This window comes from Chelonia mydas, chromosome 9 (genome assembly GCF_015237465.2).
Source record: "Chelonia mydas isolate rCheMyd1 chromosome 9, rCheMyd1.pri.v2, whole genome shotgun sequence".
NCBI lineage: Eukaryota > Metazoa > Chordata > Testudines > Cheloniidae > Chelonia > Chelonia mydas.
In genome coordinates, this window is record NC_057855.1 from 14,892,275 (window position 1) to 14,906,972 (window position 14,698).

At 43.0% G+C, this 14,698-nt stretch overlaps 1 protein-coding gene across 1 annotated transcript in view; it reads left to right on the top strand.

Annotated features, from left to right (window-relative positions):
- The window catches only part of SPATA16 (spermatogenesis associated 16), a 110,177-nt gene extending 97,598 nt beyond the window's left edge, over window positions 1-12,579 (top strand). Inside the window, exon 10 of the mRNA XM_007056999.3 lies at window positions 12,296-12,579. Coding sequence (XP_007057061.2) covers window positions 12,296-12,418 — 123 coding nt within the window. The 3' untranslated portion in view covers window positions 12,419-12,579. The remainder of the gene's footprint in view (window positions 1-12,295) is intronic.
- Window positions 12,580-14,698: the final 2,119 nt, after the last annotated feature.

Consider the following 14,698-nt stretch of genomic DNA (forward strand, 5'->3'; position numbering starts at 1 on the left):
ATCCTAAAATATTCAAAAGCTGGTATTAACTCATATTCCTGTGGTTGCCTGGTGTCAGTAAGTACAAACTTCCCCATTAAACACTCTATTCCCAGTTCCCCAAAACTTAAGGGTGACCATTGGGCCATTTATCTGGGCCAAACTTCATAGGCCTCAAGCCTTATGCTAACTGCTGAAGCCAATGTCTTACAGGAGACAGGCCTGTAGGCTCCTTGCGTTACTGCTAAATAAAATAAATGCTAAAGCTAGCTCTATGGGCTACAAGACTCAGGAGTTTTATAATCAATTTCCCACTCTGCCACAGCTATCCTGTGCAATATTGGTTGAGTCACTTAATTGCTTTGTGCCTTAGTTCCGCCCTGCTGTACAATAAATACATAAATAAATAAATTAAATAAATGACATAGCAATACTTACTTCCCTTGTGAGAATAAATTCATTAATATTTGTGAGGTACCCAGATACTAGAGTAACTGGAGTGCACATAAGTGGATAAGCAGACCTATTAGAACCTACCAACTGGTAGCTTCCACATCAAAAGGAAGTTACAATAATGCAGCAGGGCCCAATACAGATCTTTTTAATCTTCATATGTAATAATGCAAATCTTTCCCTCTCCTCCCTTCAGTTCCCTTGGAATTCAGACAGCGTGTGGTTTAATAGGGTCCTTTTAACATCTTTTGAACAACTAAACAATAGACATAAGTTGACAAATAGACTTCTCTGAACTGCCACATGTGAGACACTTCATAAAACCTTCGCATCTGAGTTTACCTCAAGGGCATCCCGTATTTTGCAATGTAGCTAAGTTATGACCGCCGTGTGCTGAGCTCAGTGGAATGACTATTTCATAAATCTGACAGCAGAGCAAACACGTAAGAATGAATAAAAGAACAGCTGTAACTAACATAAGGATAAATGTATGGGAAAAGCTGTACTAATGTGTATGAATATGAAACAGAGTTAGGCTAAAAATTAGGCTATATTTTTGCCAGGCAAACAGACAGCTGGATAGCTGATCTTTGCTTCCAATGCCTATGCCTTTTTCAGAAGCAACAGGCCGCTGTTTGATGAACTGCTCTATTTAATTGACATTCCCTTTTAATTGAAAAGTAAACAATGAAAAGGCAGAACAGTCTAGACAATCTTCAGATCAAGAGTAGGAAACAACCAGGGACACTCTTGGTATCTTGATGGGAGAAAGGACATGTTGAATAGTACTGGGTTCTGGATACTACTATACTTACTTGGTATAGAGGATGTTGGAAGGTAGAGGTGGGGGAAAAAATCTATGGTAATCTAATCCACTGTGCATTGTACTATACTGTTCACATGCAAATTTGGCCTGTTCCATTATGCATGATACAGGAAGAGACTGTTCAGGGGAAAAATTTTAAATAATGGTGAAAAATATAGCAGTATAGTAGTCCTTGAAACCTTAAAAAACTCAGCTGATTGTGGTCACCAGTTCAGTTCCTTTTCCAGTAGGTCACAGGATACAAGGCATTAAATATTGGAACTGGGCAAAAAATTTTGAGCAAAATATTTTTCAGTGAAAATTGCTGATTCGAGTTGAGTTACACATTTTATAAATTCATGTTGAATTCACCAAATTGTTTTGGTTGGAAAAAAATTACAGAAAAAATCTGAAAAGAATCAAAACCTTTCATTCTGACATTTTCAAAACAACGTTTCATTTTTTCTATTTGAAATAACTTTTCATTTTGAAATTTCCTTCAATTATTAAAAAAAAGTTTTAAAAAAAACCAAATCAAAATGAAACATTTCATTCAAGCCAAAATGTTATTTTCCCTGACTTCTCGGTTCATTGAAAATGAATTTTTTTGTTTGTTCATGTCAAGTCTATCTGAAATGAATTTTCTTTTCCAGTTTTTCAGAACTGTCAGCAAACAGTCAAATCAGTTATCTTCACAGCTCTGTTGAAGATCCCACTTCACATTTCCTATAACTAGGGATTGGCACTGGTATTTTTGGCTCACGTTTCCTCAGTGCTTGCTGTCATGAAGAGCCCTGTGCATAAATTCCATGCTTAGCTGCTGCCCTCCAAAACAGAGGTGGCATCCTTTGCCCAGTCAGGTATGCATATGGAACCCAATCCTGCAAACTCTTACTACCAAGCATTATGCTTATAACTATAAGAAATACCATGAGTCATCAAGACTACTTGTAATAGTAAGCACTATACTTGATCGGGAGTGTTTGCAGGATAGTTTGTGAAGCTGTCAGGCGCTTAGTAAATGTAATCTATCATTATTAGTATTCACACTCTCATTGCTAACACTCTTCCCCCACCTACCTTTAGCACCAAATTAATGCTAACATGCCAACCGCCCTGTTTCCTATTGGTGCATACTGAACTGTTTTTCAGTGATTCACTAATTCAGTCCTTTAAGAAGGAAATGCGTGACAGAGCTGTCTGTCATTAACATGCCTGTTTCATTAAAGAATGGCAATGCAGATGAACTGGATGTATGCAAAATACGAAAGAGAAACATTGTATTTATCTTCTGCATCGGCATCCAAAATTGTGACCTCTTCTGGAAGTAGGTCCAAGGCAAGAATTGCACAACCTTTTAGACGCAGTTGTCAACCAATTGTAGGCAAGTGCTTTGGATCCGGACACAGTAGTTATGAGTATTGGGTACGTCACAGTTCAGGGCAACTGCACCTGTATTCCTCCTAAGTGGTCAGAAAGGCACCTATATTTAGGCTCCTGGTGCTTCAGCCATCACTGCTCTTGGGCTTTTCTGCCTGCACTGTGAGTTCCTCAGCAAGTCAGACTGCCTAAGCAGGCCTGCTTTGCTTTCTTCTCATAAGAACATAAGAATGGCCATACTAGGTCAGACCAAAGGTTCATCTAGTCCAGTATCCTGTCTTCCGACAGTGGCCAATGCCAGGTGCGCCAGAGGGAATGAACAGAACAGGTAATCATCAAGTGATCCAGCCTCTGTCTCCCATTTCCAACGCCAGCTTCTGGGGCCAAAATTGGGGATTGGTCCTGCTTTGAGCAGGGGGTTGAACTAGATGACCTCCTGAGGTCCCTTCCAACCCTGATAGTCTATGAACTAACAATAATCCAAATGGAGGAGCTCTGAATTTCAGCAGAGTGTTTATTGGGGGGGAGGGATAGCTCAGTGGTTTGAGCATTGGCCTGCTAAACCCAGGGTTGTGAGTTAAATCCTTGAGGGGGCCATTTAGGGTTGTGAGTTCAATCCTTGAGGGGGCCATTTAGGGATCTGGGGCAAACATTAGGGACTGGTCCTGCTTTGAGCAGGGGGTTGGACTAGATGACCTCCTGAGGTCCCTTCCAACTCTAATATTCTATGATTCTATGTGTTACTGTGAATGCCCCCAAAAAGAGCATTCTTGTAGCAGCTGTGCTTCTCAAACATGCACGGCCAGCTGTACTAACAGCAAGGAAAATCATGCATTTCTATGGCCACAGTTTCCCCAGGTAAAGAGCACCCTTTGCTCGCAGAACCTGTGCAAACCAGATCACTTACTTTTTAAATTAAATCTGTGAAGATTTCTGCTCATCACTTTTACTGGATAATCCTCTCAGCTCTTACTCCTGTGCTTCATATATATACCTCACTAGCTTCTCTCTAAGATTCCTTTCTATAGAGTTTTACTGTCTATCTTCATTACACTGAGGTGCTATAGAAGCTGGATAAGCCTGAATGTAAAATAAAGGTATGAAGGAGGAACATGTTGAGATAATTCAAGATGTTTAAAAGCAGCATATTGCCTCCTAATACCAAAAGTTCCTAACTAATAGAAATAAATACACGTTTTAAGATTTATTTTGCCAATACATGTAATTTATAGCTCTTAGTTAAAATTTTCAAGAGTAACTGCATCACTTAGGACTAGATTTCTAAAGGTATTTAAGCACCTAGAGATGCAGCTAGGTATCTAGTGCAATTTTCAAAAGCACCAAGGCATCTAAGTCCCATTGATATCAATGAGAGCTGGGCCCTTTGAGATACTTTTGAAAATGCCAATAGGCATCTAGATAGCTTTAAAGATCTGGCCCCAGCAGAGGTTTAATTCCCATTGATTTTTTCAATGGGATTTAGGCACCTTGGAAACTAGGACATAGGCCCCTGAGTGACTTAGGTGCTTTTGAAAACTTTACCATGTATCATATCCTCCAGAGATGAAAATAAATTGGTTTGTTACATATCTATCTAATTTTTCTCCAAATAAAGTAAATACTTTTCCTCTGTTGGTTTGCCCCCATGGAATATTGCCTCCTGCATCTTCTGCTTTTGCAAAGCCTTTGATCTGTTTTAGCAGCTAGCATGGTGGATGTTAGGTATTCCTGCTCAGATCTGTGAAGTTATCATGCTGCCCTTTTAGAAGATATGTGTGCATTCCGGCAATTTTGTGACCAGAACTGCTTTCCTGAGTACTGCATAAATCAACATCTTCCTGGTGATTGTTTGGAAATCATAGAATCATAGTGTTAGAAGGGAGGCTCAGCTAGTCTAACCCCCTGCCAAGATGAAGGATTCGTTGAGTCTAAACCATCCAAGACAGATGGCTCTCCAGCCTCCTTTTGTACACCTCCAGTGAAGGAGCTTCCATAACCTCCTTAGGCAGTCTGCTCCATTGTCCTCCTGTTCTTACAGTGAAGACGTTTTTTCTGAGATTTAACCTAAATCTGCTATAATGTAGTTTGAACCAATGGCCTCTTGTCCTGCCCTCTCTGGCAAGCGAGAACAACTTTTCTCTATCTTTTTTTTAGGGCAGCCTTTCAAGTATTTGAAGACAGCTATCATGTCCCCCCTTGATCTCCTCTTTTCCAAACTAAACATACCCAGTTTCTTCAACCTTTGCTCATATGGCTTGCATTCCATCCGTTTGGTCTTTGTCACTCACCTGTGGATCCTTTCCAGTTTTGCTGCATCCTTTCTATACATTGGTGACCAGAGCTGGACACAGCTGAGGCCTAACCAGCACTGACTAGAGCGGTACTAGCAGCTCCTGTGAATTGCATGCTATGCCTCTCTTAATGCAACCTAAAATTGCATTTGCTTTTTTTGCAGTAGCATCACATATTGAGGTTGTGATCCACCACAACTCCCAGATCCTGCTCCTCAATGCTGCTGCCAAGCCAGTTATCCCCCATTCTGTATTTGTGCATTTGGTTTTTCTTCACTATATGTAGACCCTTACATTTGTCTTTGTTGAATTTCCTTGTGTAGTCTATTGCCCAGTTCTCCAGTTTAGCAAGATCCCATCCTCCAAAGTGTTTGCAACCCCTCCCCTAGCTTTATGTCGTATGCAAATTTCATCCGTATGCTCTCTATTCCTACATCCATGTCATTAATAAAGATGTTAAATAACACCAGACCCAGAACAGATCAATATGGAACCCCTAGTTGAGACCGCCTTCCAATCTAACATCATTCCATTAATAGCTACTCTTTGCTTGTGGTTAACTAATTATGTATTCACTTAATGGTAGTTCCACCGAGCCAGTATTTCTCCAGCTTACTTATCAGACTGTCATGTGGGACTGTGTTAAAAGCTTTGCCAAAGTCCAGGTATATTATGTCTACTGCATTCTCCCATCCGCCAAACCAGTTACCCTGTCAAAGAAGAAAATCTCTGATCATTGATGTCTGTGCCTCAGGGCAAGCCCTCTGCAGCAATTATATATAACAGTGACAAGTTTAATGACATCTGTGACTCATCAGGACTTGGATGAAAACAGCCTGGACTATGGCTAATAGCTATATAATACATCTTGGGCCCTATCTTCCTGTTTGGTGCATGTTGTGTGTTTAAGGATGACTATGCAAAGTGTCCTTGTCCCATTGAAGAATACACTGAGTGCACAAAAAGTCAATGCAGTTGGGCTCTCTTTGAGAGTACTAGTAATATATATGTGAAGCAAGTGCCACCAGAAGAGGAGGAAGTAATCTTTCAAAAAGAAATATGGCCAGGCTGAAAGAGCCTGTGTCACATGCTGTCCCTTTCCCTGCTCCAGTGAAGTTGCATATCAAAAGCACACGAGAGACTCAGAAAGTCTCTGGCACCTCCACACCCAGTTACTGTGTGCTTATGGGACTGTGGAGTTAAAAGGATGGGTGGGTACTGAGTGTAGGCAGCCACATGAGACACCAGGAGAGTCTGGCAGTAGTAATAAGGGCACCATGGCCAAACAGATGCAAGCTAATTCTGATCCCTCATATGGTCCCCCAGATAAGTCAGCATAATAACTGGAATGTTCACGATCCACCTGCTAATGGTATTCAAGACACAGGGAGTGACTGTAACAGGGACTATATAGATCTCTCATATATATGAGGGAGACCTGTATAATGACCATCAGTGGCTAGGTGTAGATATCCAAAACTAGCCATCTGGCCATCACAAGCAATTACAAGGTACAAGTAAGATGGGCACAGCTGGCCCATATGCAGCAGTAATTGAGATACATCCAATTACATCCACGGTCTCCCTAAGCAAACAGGATGTCCCCCAGAGAATAGACTTGAACCAGGGAACAGCAGAGTGAGGTGCCTAGGATCCATGACAACTCCCTATGGAGGGCACTTTCCCAGCTGATGAGCAACATTGACAGTCGTGTCCTGCATTTCCATTCACTGTCACTGACCCATCTTACCCCTCCCTGCTGGCGAGCCTCAGGATATTTGCAGGATATTATTGGTAAAATAGGTAGGGTCAGGACTGAAAATATCTTTATTCACTTCAAACAAGCATATATTGTTCCTTATCTTTGTATGGAGTTCTATTTAATGTCACTTTCAAGACTGCAATAAAATGTTTCTGAATCAAACTCCCAGTTAAAGTAAAAACCATATATTCTTCTTGACTGACAAGAAATTCTGCAGTTCAGTCTTCAAATGAATCGTGTTCTGTTATCAAAGTACCCCATATTGGCATTGCAGCCTGGCATTAACTATATTACATAAATGTGCTGAAAGTATTTAACCATTTACAATTTCTGCACACTTTTGTAGAATAATGGAACAACATTTTAGTTAAATATGAGCTGTTTGCCTTTGTAGTTAAATGAACCATAGACCAGCTCCTTTTCTACTGTGAATTCAAAATTAACATATAGTGCAGAGTAATTGACTTGTAGCCCATCCAGTCATTTAGAGTGCATTAATTATACCTTTCATCTTTTTAAAGATGTGGGAGAATGGAAGTGCCTTTATGTGTGGCCCTGAAATAAGACAGGCATAGACCTTCCATCATTCCATTTATGTTCTTCTTCTTTTTTTTTCTTTCTTAAAGTGAAGTGGGAAAGTGAAAAAAAGGAACTCCTTCAGGTACACAGCTGTGTCTCAGCAAGAGTGAGAAGAGAAGGTACTTTCTAATCAGTGGAATGCCAGGCCTGTGGATTATTGGTTTGATGGCACACCTTGTCCTGCACCCAGCTTTGAAGTTTTCCCCATCCTTTTCACTGTCAGTGCCACTTAGGTGCCCCCTGCCTGGTTGTTAACAGCCCTGACCAGTTTTTGTGCTGCTTGGTTTTGTCATGTGGGACCAATGTTCACTGTAAGCTGTGTGCACACAGCTGCACAGTGATCTTGTAACTACCGTGCATGTCACATGGCTGGGAATGTGGCCAGCATCCAGGTCCCACTCTGTGGGCCAGGTCCTCCACCTTCCAAAACCGGCACTGGGGACTGGGAAGCAGGACAGACCAGAGGCTTGCCAACAGGGAGAGGGTAAGAAGTAGGATGAGGACTGGGAGTGAAGGTGGCCAGTGGCTGGTTATTTCTTCTGTATCTCTTTCACCCTCTGTTCTTTGCCCAAATTATCAGTCCATCTGAATTTTCTACCTCTTTGTCTTTTCTTTTTCTCTTTCTCTTTTCCTCAGTTTGGCCTTTGTTGCTTTTCTTGATATCAGCAAATTCCCCAGGACCTTATGTATTTCTGCCATTGTATTTCTTCATGCAGAATTATAGACCAGCATCTGAGGGTACGTCTACAAAGCAACTAGACCCCACCACCCCCCACCTCCCCGCCCCGTGGCTGGCCCGTGCCATCCAACTCAGGCTGTTTCATTGCTGTGTTGGCGTCCGGGCTCTGCCTGGAGCCAGGTTCTAGGACCCGATGAGGTGAGAGGGTCCCAGAGCTTGGTTCCTGCCCAAGCCCAGACGTCTATATAGCAATGATACAGCCCACAGCCCGAGCCCGACTCAGCTGCCACAGGCCAGACATGGGTTTTTCTTGGCTGTGTAGAAATACCCTAAGAAGAGAATTACATGTAAACCAGCAGAACTCCATTGACTTCCTTAGTAGAAACTCCTTATGGCTACAAGGAAAAGCTTATACGTGTGAATCCAGCAGAAACTGATGCTTTTGTCTTCCTTAGGCTGCAAACAACATAAGTTAAATTAGTTGTGAGATGGGCATAGACTTCCCTATGCTTCTCAATAGGGTATAAGCTATGAAACTTAATTAGGACAACTTATTGTTAAGCATTTCACCCTGATCATTGTAGTAGCTAACGTGTGTATGCCAGGATCCCAAGCTGCCTCTTGTCCCTTTCTCAGTATCAGATGCCCCAGCTTTCCACTATCCAGCTACCAAGACCTCCAACTTCTACACCTGACAACTTCTCCAGTGTGTTGTCAATATAAGACTCTGAAGCACAAGAGAAAATTTATGGGCAGCATAAAATAAATTGAATTTAATATCAAGTTAAATATCACAAGGAATACACTGCACTGATATTAGTTACACATTTCGTTCCATTAAAAAAAAATCTCAATTTTTATATTTAACCAGAGCTGCCACAGCACTTGCAGTCTGCCATGCCGCTGTATTGCAAAATAGAGGGACTTTGCTGCAGAATTTAGGTCTAGCTTCCTACAAAGTATATAGTCCCGTTTCTTCCATCTCACCCCTCTTTCTCTTTGTTTTCCCTTCTGCAATGTCTTTCCACATCTCCCCTGTTTCCTCTGTCTCTTGGGACCTCTCTGTAGTAACCCAGTGAGAAGAAACAGAGCCAAGTACAACCTGCAATTAGGAACTGAATGGGAAGAGCTGTGAGTCACCTCAGCGAAAGGGCCATTCCTGTCATGGCCCAAAGAACATGAGTATAGGCTGCGTTCAGCTGCTTCTCTGCGGTCTGGAAGCTTATCCAGAGTAGAAATGGTTTCTGCTGCCACTGTATGGCTGAGAGGCAGGTAGGGTGGGAACACCTGCCTGCAGCCTGTGGGGCGGTGCAGCTCGTGGAAGCAACACAGCAAAGCACAGGTAGCAATACAAGTTGTCTGGTCGATGAATGCAAATGGGCCTCCTGGATTGCCAGGTCACTAAGCATGTGAGAATTTGCACCCTAGCACAGGGCCATCCAAGACACTGTACATTTGGATGCATAGGTTAAGTACATCTCTTGCAAATAGGGAAGGCATTAACGGACATCACTGGTGGGGCTCCCATGATGTCAAAGGCTTCTTGTATCGGATAATCCTAATGGGCCCAGTCCAGGCATTGAGTCCACGGTGGAACATGGTGCATCTCTATAAAGTGGAGAGTGGGTTTTTCCCGCACTGTGGAAGCCGAAAGGCTGAGCCAATGGGCATAGGACCAGGCCTGAAATGAGTCACACAAGAATCACTAACATAATTGACTAATGTCAGGTCTATGACCAAATCCTGCAGGTCTTGACTTCAGTGGTAGAGTTGCCTGAGTGAGGACTGAAGGACTTAGTGTTATCGCTCCAGGATTTGCCCTTGATAGTGGTAAACTATCAGCTATGGTCATGGCTTGGCTATAAATATTTCTAACATTTTCTCTACAGCAGCCATGAAACGCCCACTCTGTGACAGTAACCTCTTTTGTGCCACCTTCTGATGATATCCCTTCAACCTGACAGCCATATGCTTCATTTACAATGCCTCCAATTTACCTCTTGAAATGACATGTGCAAGCGAAGAACCATGAATAAGCACTACTGAAAGGTGCAGCCACCTAACAGCCATTCTAAACTAGCCCCCACCACCTGTCATGTTGTCAAAGGACAGTATTTTCTTTGTGTTCGTATGCTAATTTTAAATCTTGCTCAGGCTCACGGCCGTCCATTTGAATTGTAAGTCAGCTATGGTTTGAATGCCATCACTGCTGTGCAAATAATATCATCAACTCATCAACTATGGCAGTAATACAGCCGTTATGTAAGGCACCGTTAGCCCTCCACCCCTTGCTATGCCATTTTGGGGGTGGGGATCTTGCTTTGAGAGGTGTATTATAAATATAAAATGCATACAATAACAGGCGCTTTGTGATTTGATCTATGAAAATAATCCCGTCCAAGGCTTTCTGGAGACATTATAAACCATGGGATCAGTGCTGCACTGGCTTATTATGTCTCAAGAACCCAGAGGAGAAAGCCCCCCTCCACACACACACACTCCCCATAGCCTGTTTTGAACAAGGTTTAGGAAATGCTGGCATGCGGGGAAACAACGGGAGCCACGCCCCCAAGGTGTTTGCTTGGCCGAAATAAAAGAGTGATTTTTGTTAACTTCAAGGAAAAAACCGAAGTTGCCTTTTAATCTAACCTTGAGTGGAAGGATGATCTCGCAGGTAAAGCACTGGACTGTGGAAGTCAATTCCCATCTCTGCTGCACCTTCCTGTGGGACATTGGGTAGGTAATTTCATACCTAGGCACAATGGAGGGGGCACTTTTTTAAAATGGGGATAATCATGTTTCCTTTCACACACCCTTTGTCTCTTTAGACTGGACTGTCAGCTCTTCGGGGCAGAGACCATCTCGCTCTCTCTTTCAGTGGTCTTGGTGGGCGCCTGTCGATGCTACTGTGACAGAGCGCTCAGCCACATGCGGGTGAAATTCCACAACTGAATGCGAACCACGTTTCCTAGGACAGCTGGGGGGGAAATACCTGGGCAGGCGCTTCAAGTGGCTCTCTAGCAAGGTGCTGGGTATAGGTGCCCCACTGAAAATCTGTACGCTGCGGGGGGGGGGGCCCAAAAGTCATAGAAAGAGCGGGTGTACTGTGGGCCTTCTACAGCAGGCGCCTCAGAAGGGCAGTCTAGGAAAAACCCTGAGTCTCTGTGCATGACCTGCATGAGCTTTACATGCACCACCCACCATGGCCCCCCACATAAGCATAGGCACCAGGCATAACCAGGGTGGAGTGGAGCTGCTTAGAGCCGGAGCCCAGGAGCCCAGTAACAGCCCATATTGGAGGCATGTGCAAGCAGAACCTGGCCTCAATCTGTGAGTGTAGTAGTAAGCCATGCTCGGCTTAGTTCGTAGTCGTCTGTTCTGTTATGACAAAAGCAACACTCCGCTGAATGTGTGTCAGGATGATAGATTAAGCCTTTATTTTATACATGCATCTTAAAATGCAATTGGAAGGTTGCTTCTTTAGATGCGTATAGAAATAGGGCACTAAGAAATGAGTTTGTATGTAATTAAGTGCAAATTCATCAAAATCGTGTTCACCTTATGAGAATGCTGCTCATTTGAGAGCATGGTAATGGATCTGAATAAACCTAAACTATGGGTCTGGAGAACCATATAAATATGTATGCGTCAGTATTTACAGAACACCTGTACACAGCCCCATATATGCTGTTTTAGATTGTTTTAAAGCGGTTGTTGACAAGAAAAAAGTATGTGTATCTGAAACGTGCCATTTATTAGAATAATTTTGATTTTATTCTAGCAGGAGACTGATGGAATCGTCGAGAATTATTGTTTTGCATCCTTTAGTCTTTTACTATCCTCTGGTGAATGATATTTCATGGGGAAATGCATTTATTCAGAACTTCATTTAGCTTTAATAGAAAAATGACTCTTGCCATGGCAATGTGGACTACTCATTTTTCTCCCTGTGCTGACTTTCAGCATATAAATGCCAGACGCCTCCGTTCTCTTTCTTCATTCGCTCCTTATCAGAAAAATTTGCTTGAGATTAATTTCCTCATCATGCCTTCTTTTAGAGGGACTGTTTTTCAATGCCATTAAAAGACAGGGCTGTGATAAATTCCTATTTCCAATGTGCAGAATCCAGTGAAAGAGTCTATTCCACATCAGTAAAGGAATGCAATCCCAATGGAAAGGGACAAAACAATATTTAGATACCGTTACCCCAACCAGTTCTTTGGGAGCACTGTTCATTCTATAAACCAATTTTTTTTATTAAAAAAAAAGAATTTATTTTGAGAGAACAAACCTATTTGAAAAGAAGCCTTTTGTGTTTATTTGCAGGGGGAAACAGACCTTTGACATTTATTTATTTCTATTTGCAGGTTGGAATAATTGAAGACTTCTTATATCACTTAGAAGACAACTTCTTAAAGACCAAAAAGCTCAGAACGGCCAGGAGGCAGAAAATGAAAATGAAGAGGCTTCAAAGTGTACAGCAGCACTAGTCCCTGGGGAAATATGATACTATCCCCTCCTCCCCCCTCAGCCCTCCAAGACATGTCGAAGAAGGCAGCAAGGACATTAATACCATGGAAGTTTTGACAGTTGGGACAACAAAGGCCTGCCTTCAAATTAATGAGGTGTCCCCTCACGATGGCTCATCCTTAGCAAGAAGCTCCTGCACTTCATTAGTCTCAACTGGCAGGAATAAATGTTTGCAGGAAGCTTGGCTTGAGAGTCTTATTCAAAATTGTCTTGTTTATTTAAACATGGTAGAGAAATAGCCATTGCTGCATCTTTCCCACTCTCTCCTTGTATTAGAGAATAAAGGCGAGTGGGTTTTATCCTGCTCTAAAGATTTTTTACACACACACACACACACACACACACACACACACACGTGTTCAGACAGAATATTAGTCTGTGACTCTGTGGACTACAACTTGAGCCAGAGCCTGCTCACCTTGCCTCTGCATGAAGTCTACTTGACTTATAGGACTGTTTGAAGTAAGGCCAGCAGGCTTTACACTTACAGGCCCACATGCTACAAAAGTGGCCTAGAAATAGGGGGACCTCCTTTTTTAGGTGCCCAGCATTAGGGTCCTGACTCACAGAAGTGCTAAGCATCCAACTGAAAAATCCATTTGAAATTAATGGCTGCCATGAGCCTCAGAAAACAGACACTAGGGTGAAGATTTTTAAAGGTATTTTGGGCGTTGCTCTGCTCAGCATTACAAGGCCAGAGGCCCAAGTCCTCCTTGATTCCAGCAGGGCAGGAGTTAGGCACCTAAATACCTTTGAGGAGCTGGGCCTAAGTACCTAAGTCACTTTTGAAAATGGGACTTAGCCATCTAATGCCATGTCTACACTAGATGCGATTTATTGGCATAGCCATACCAGTATCTATTTTGGCCCAGCATTCCTAGTGCAGACACTGTCACACCAGCAAAGGTGTGCTTTTACCAGCATAGACTATTTTATTTCACGCCTCTCTGAGGGAAACAAGCTATAATGATACGATCACAGTTTTGCCAGTATAACTGTCTGCACCAGTGGTTTTTGCTGGCAGAGTTATTTTGGTCAGGGCTCACACCTCTTCTCATGCCTGTCAGACATTTGTTGGACGCTGAAGTGTAGACAAAGAGTAAGTCACTTAAGGCTATACCCTTGAAGCGATTTAGGTACCTAATTGCCACTTTAGTTGCCTAAGTCCAAAATTAAGAGCTTTGAAACCCTGCTTAGCTGCCACCTAGCCACGTAGGTGCCTACATTTCCTAAGTACCGATGTGTGGCTGGTAAAGCTCCCTAGTGCCAAAATTTCTGCCAGTGCACATTTGCAAAGCCACCTGATGCTGATGAGCTGCTATGTGCCTAAGGCCCATTCACAAACTAGGCCCCATTCAACTAGGTGGTCCCCTGCCTAGTTGCTCGGGGGCCCGATCCAACAGGTTTTCTCACAGCACTCCAAACTCACAAAATACACAGCTGTGGAAGAGGTGGCACTGCCCTCCCTTTGCCCAGTGGTTAGAGCGCTCACCCCTACACGCACTCTGCCTGAGCTGGCTCAGGTCACTGTCTAGATGAGTGCCCTAACCCCTGGTTTATGGGGTATTCTGGGGTGGTCACTCTCTCGCTCAATCTCTCCCATTGAAACTGTTCCACTTTCTATAAAATTCTTAAATACTGATCAGGCCAGAGAGACGACAGCACCCTCACTTAGGAGGTCCAGGTTCCGGAGTCCCCATGCATTGTATAGGGTGCCTGGGTGCCTAATTTTTGGCTGAGGATTCCATGGGGGGTGGCAGGGCACCGTAAAAATTATGTGAGAGCTGCGACATCTGAGTGCCTTTGTGAATGCTCAGGGGCCTACATACCTTTGAGGATCTGAGCCTAAGACCCTTAGATGCTTTTGAAAATTTTATCCCAAGGCTTTTCAGATGAAATCCTGGCTCCATGGAAGTCACTGGCAAAACTCCTATTGCCTTCCATGGGGGGCAATACTTCACCATTGGGTTTCATCCCTTACTGCTTTGCCATTCCCTTCAGATGCTTGTGACAGTCTTGCCTGGCCCTTGTAGAATGCATTGTCTCACAGAGAGTAGTGAGATTTACACAAACTGAAGACCCTGAGATCAAAATGCCAGTAAAGCCATGATATTCACAGCAGGAAAAATGCTTGATATATGCAACCATGAGTCAAAGAAATGGTACAGCAGAATGAAAATGTGATCAACTGCTTTCTAATAATCTGAGCTACCTAGACCTATTTTAGACTCATGGGACAC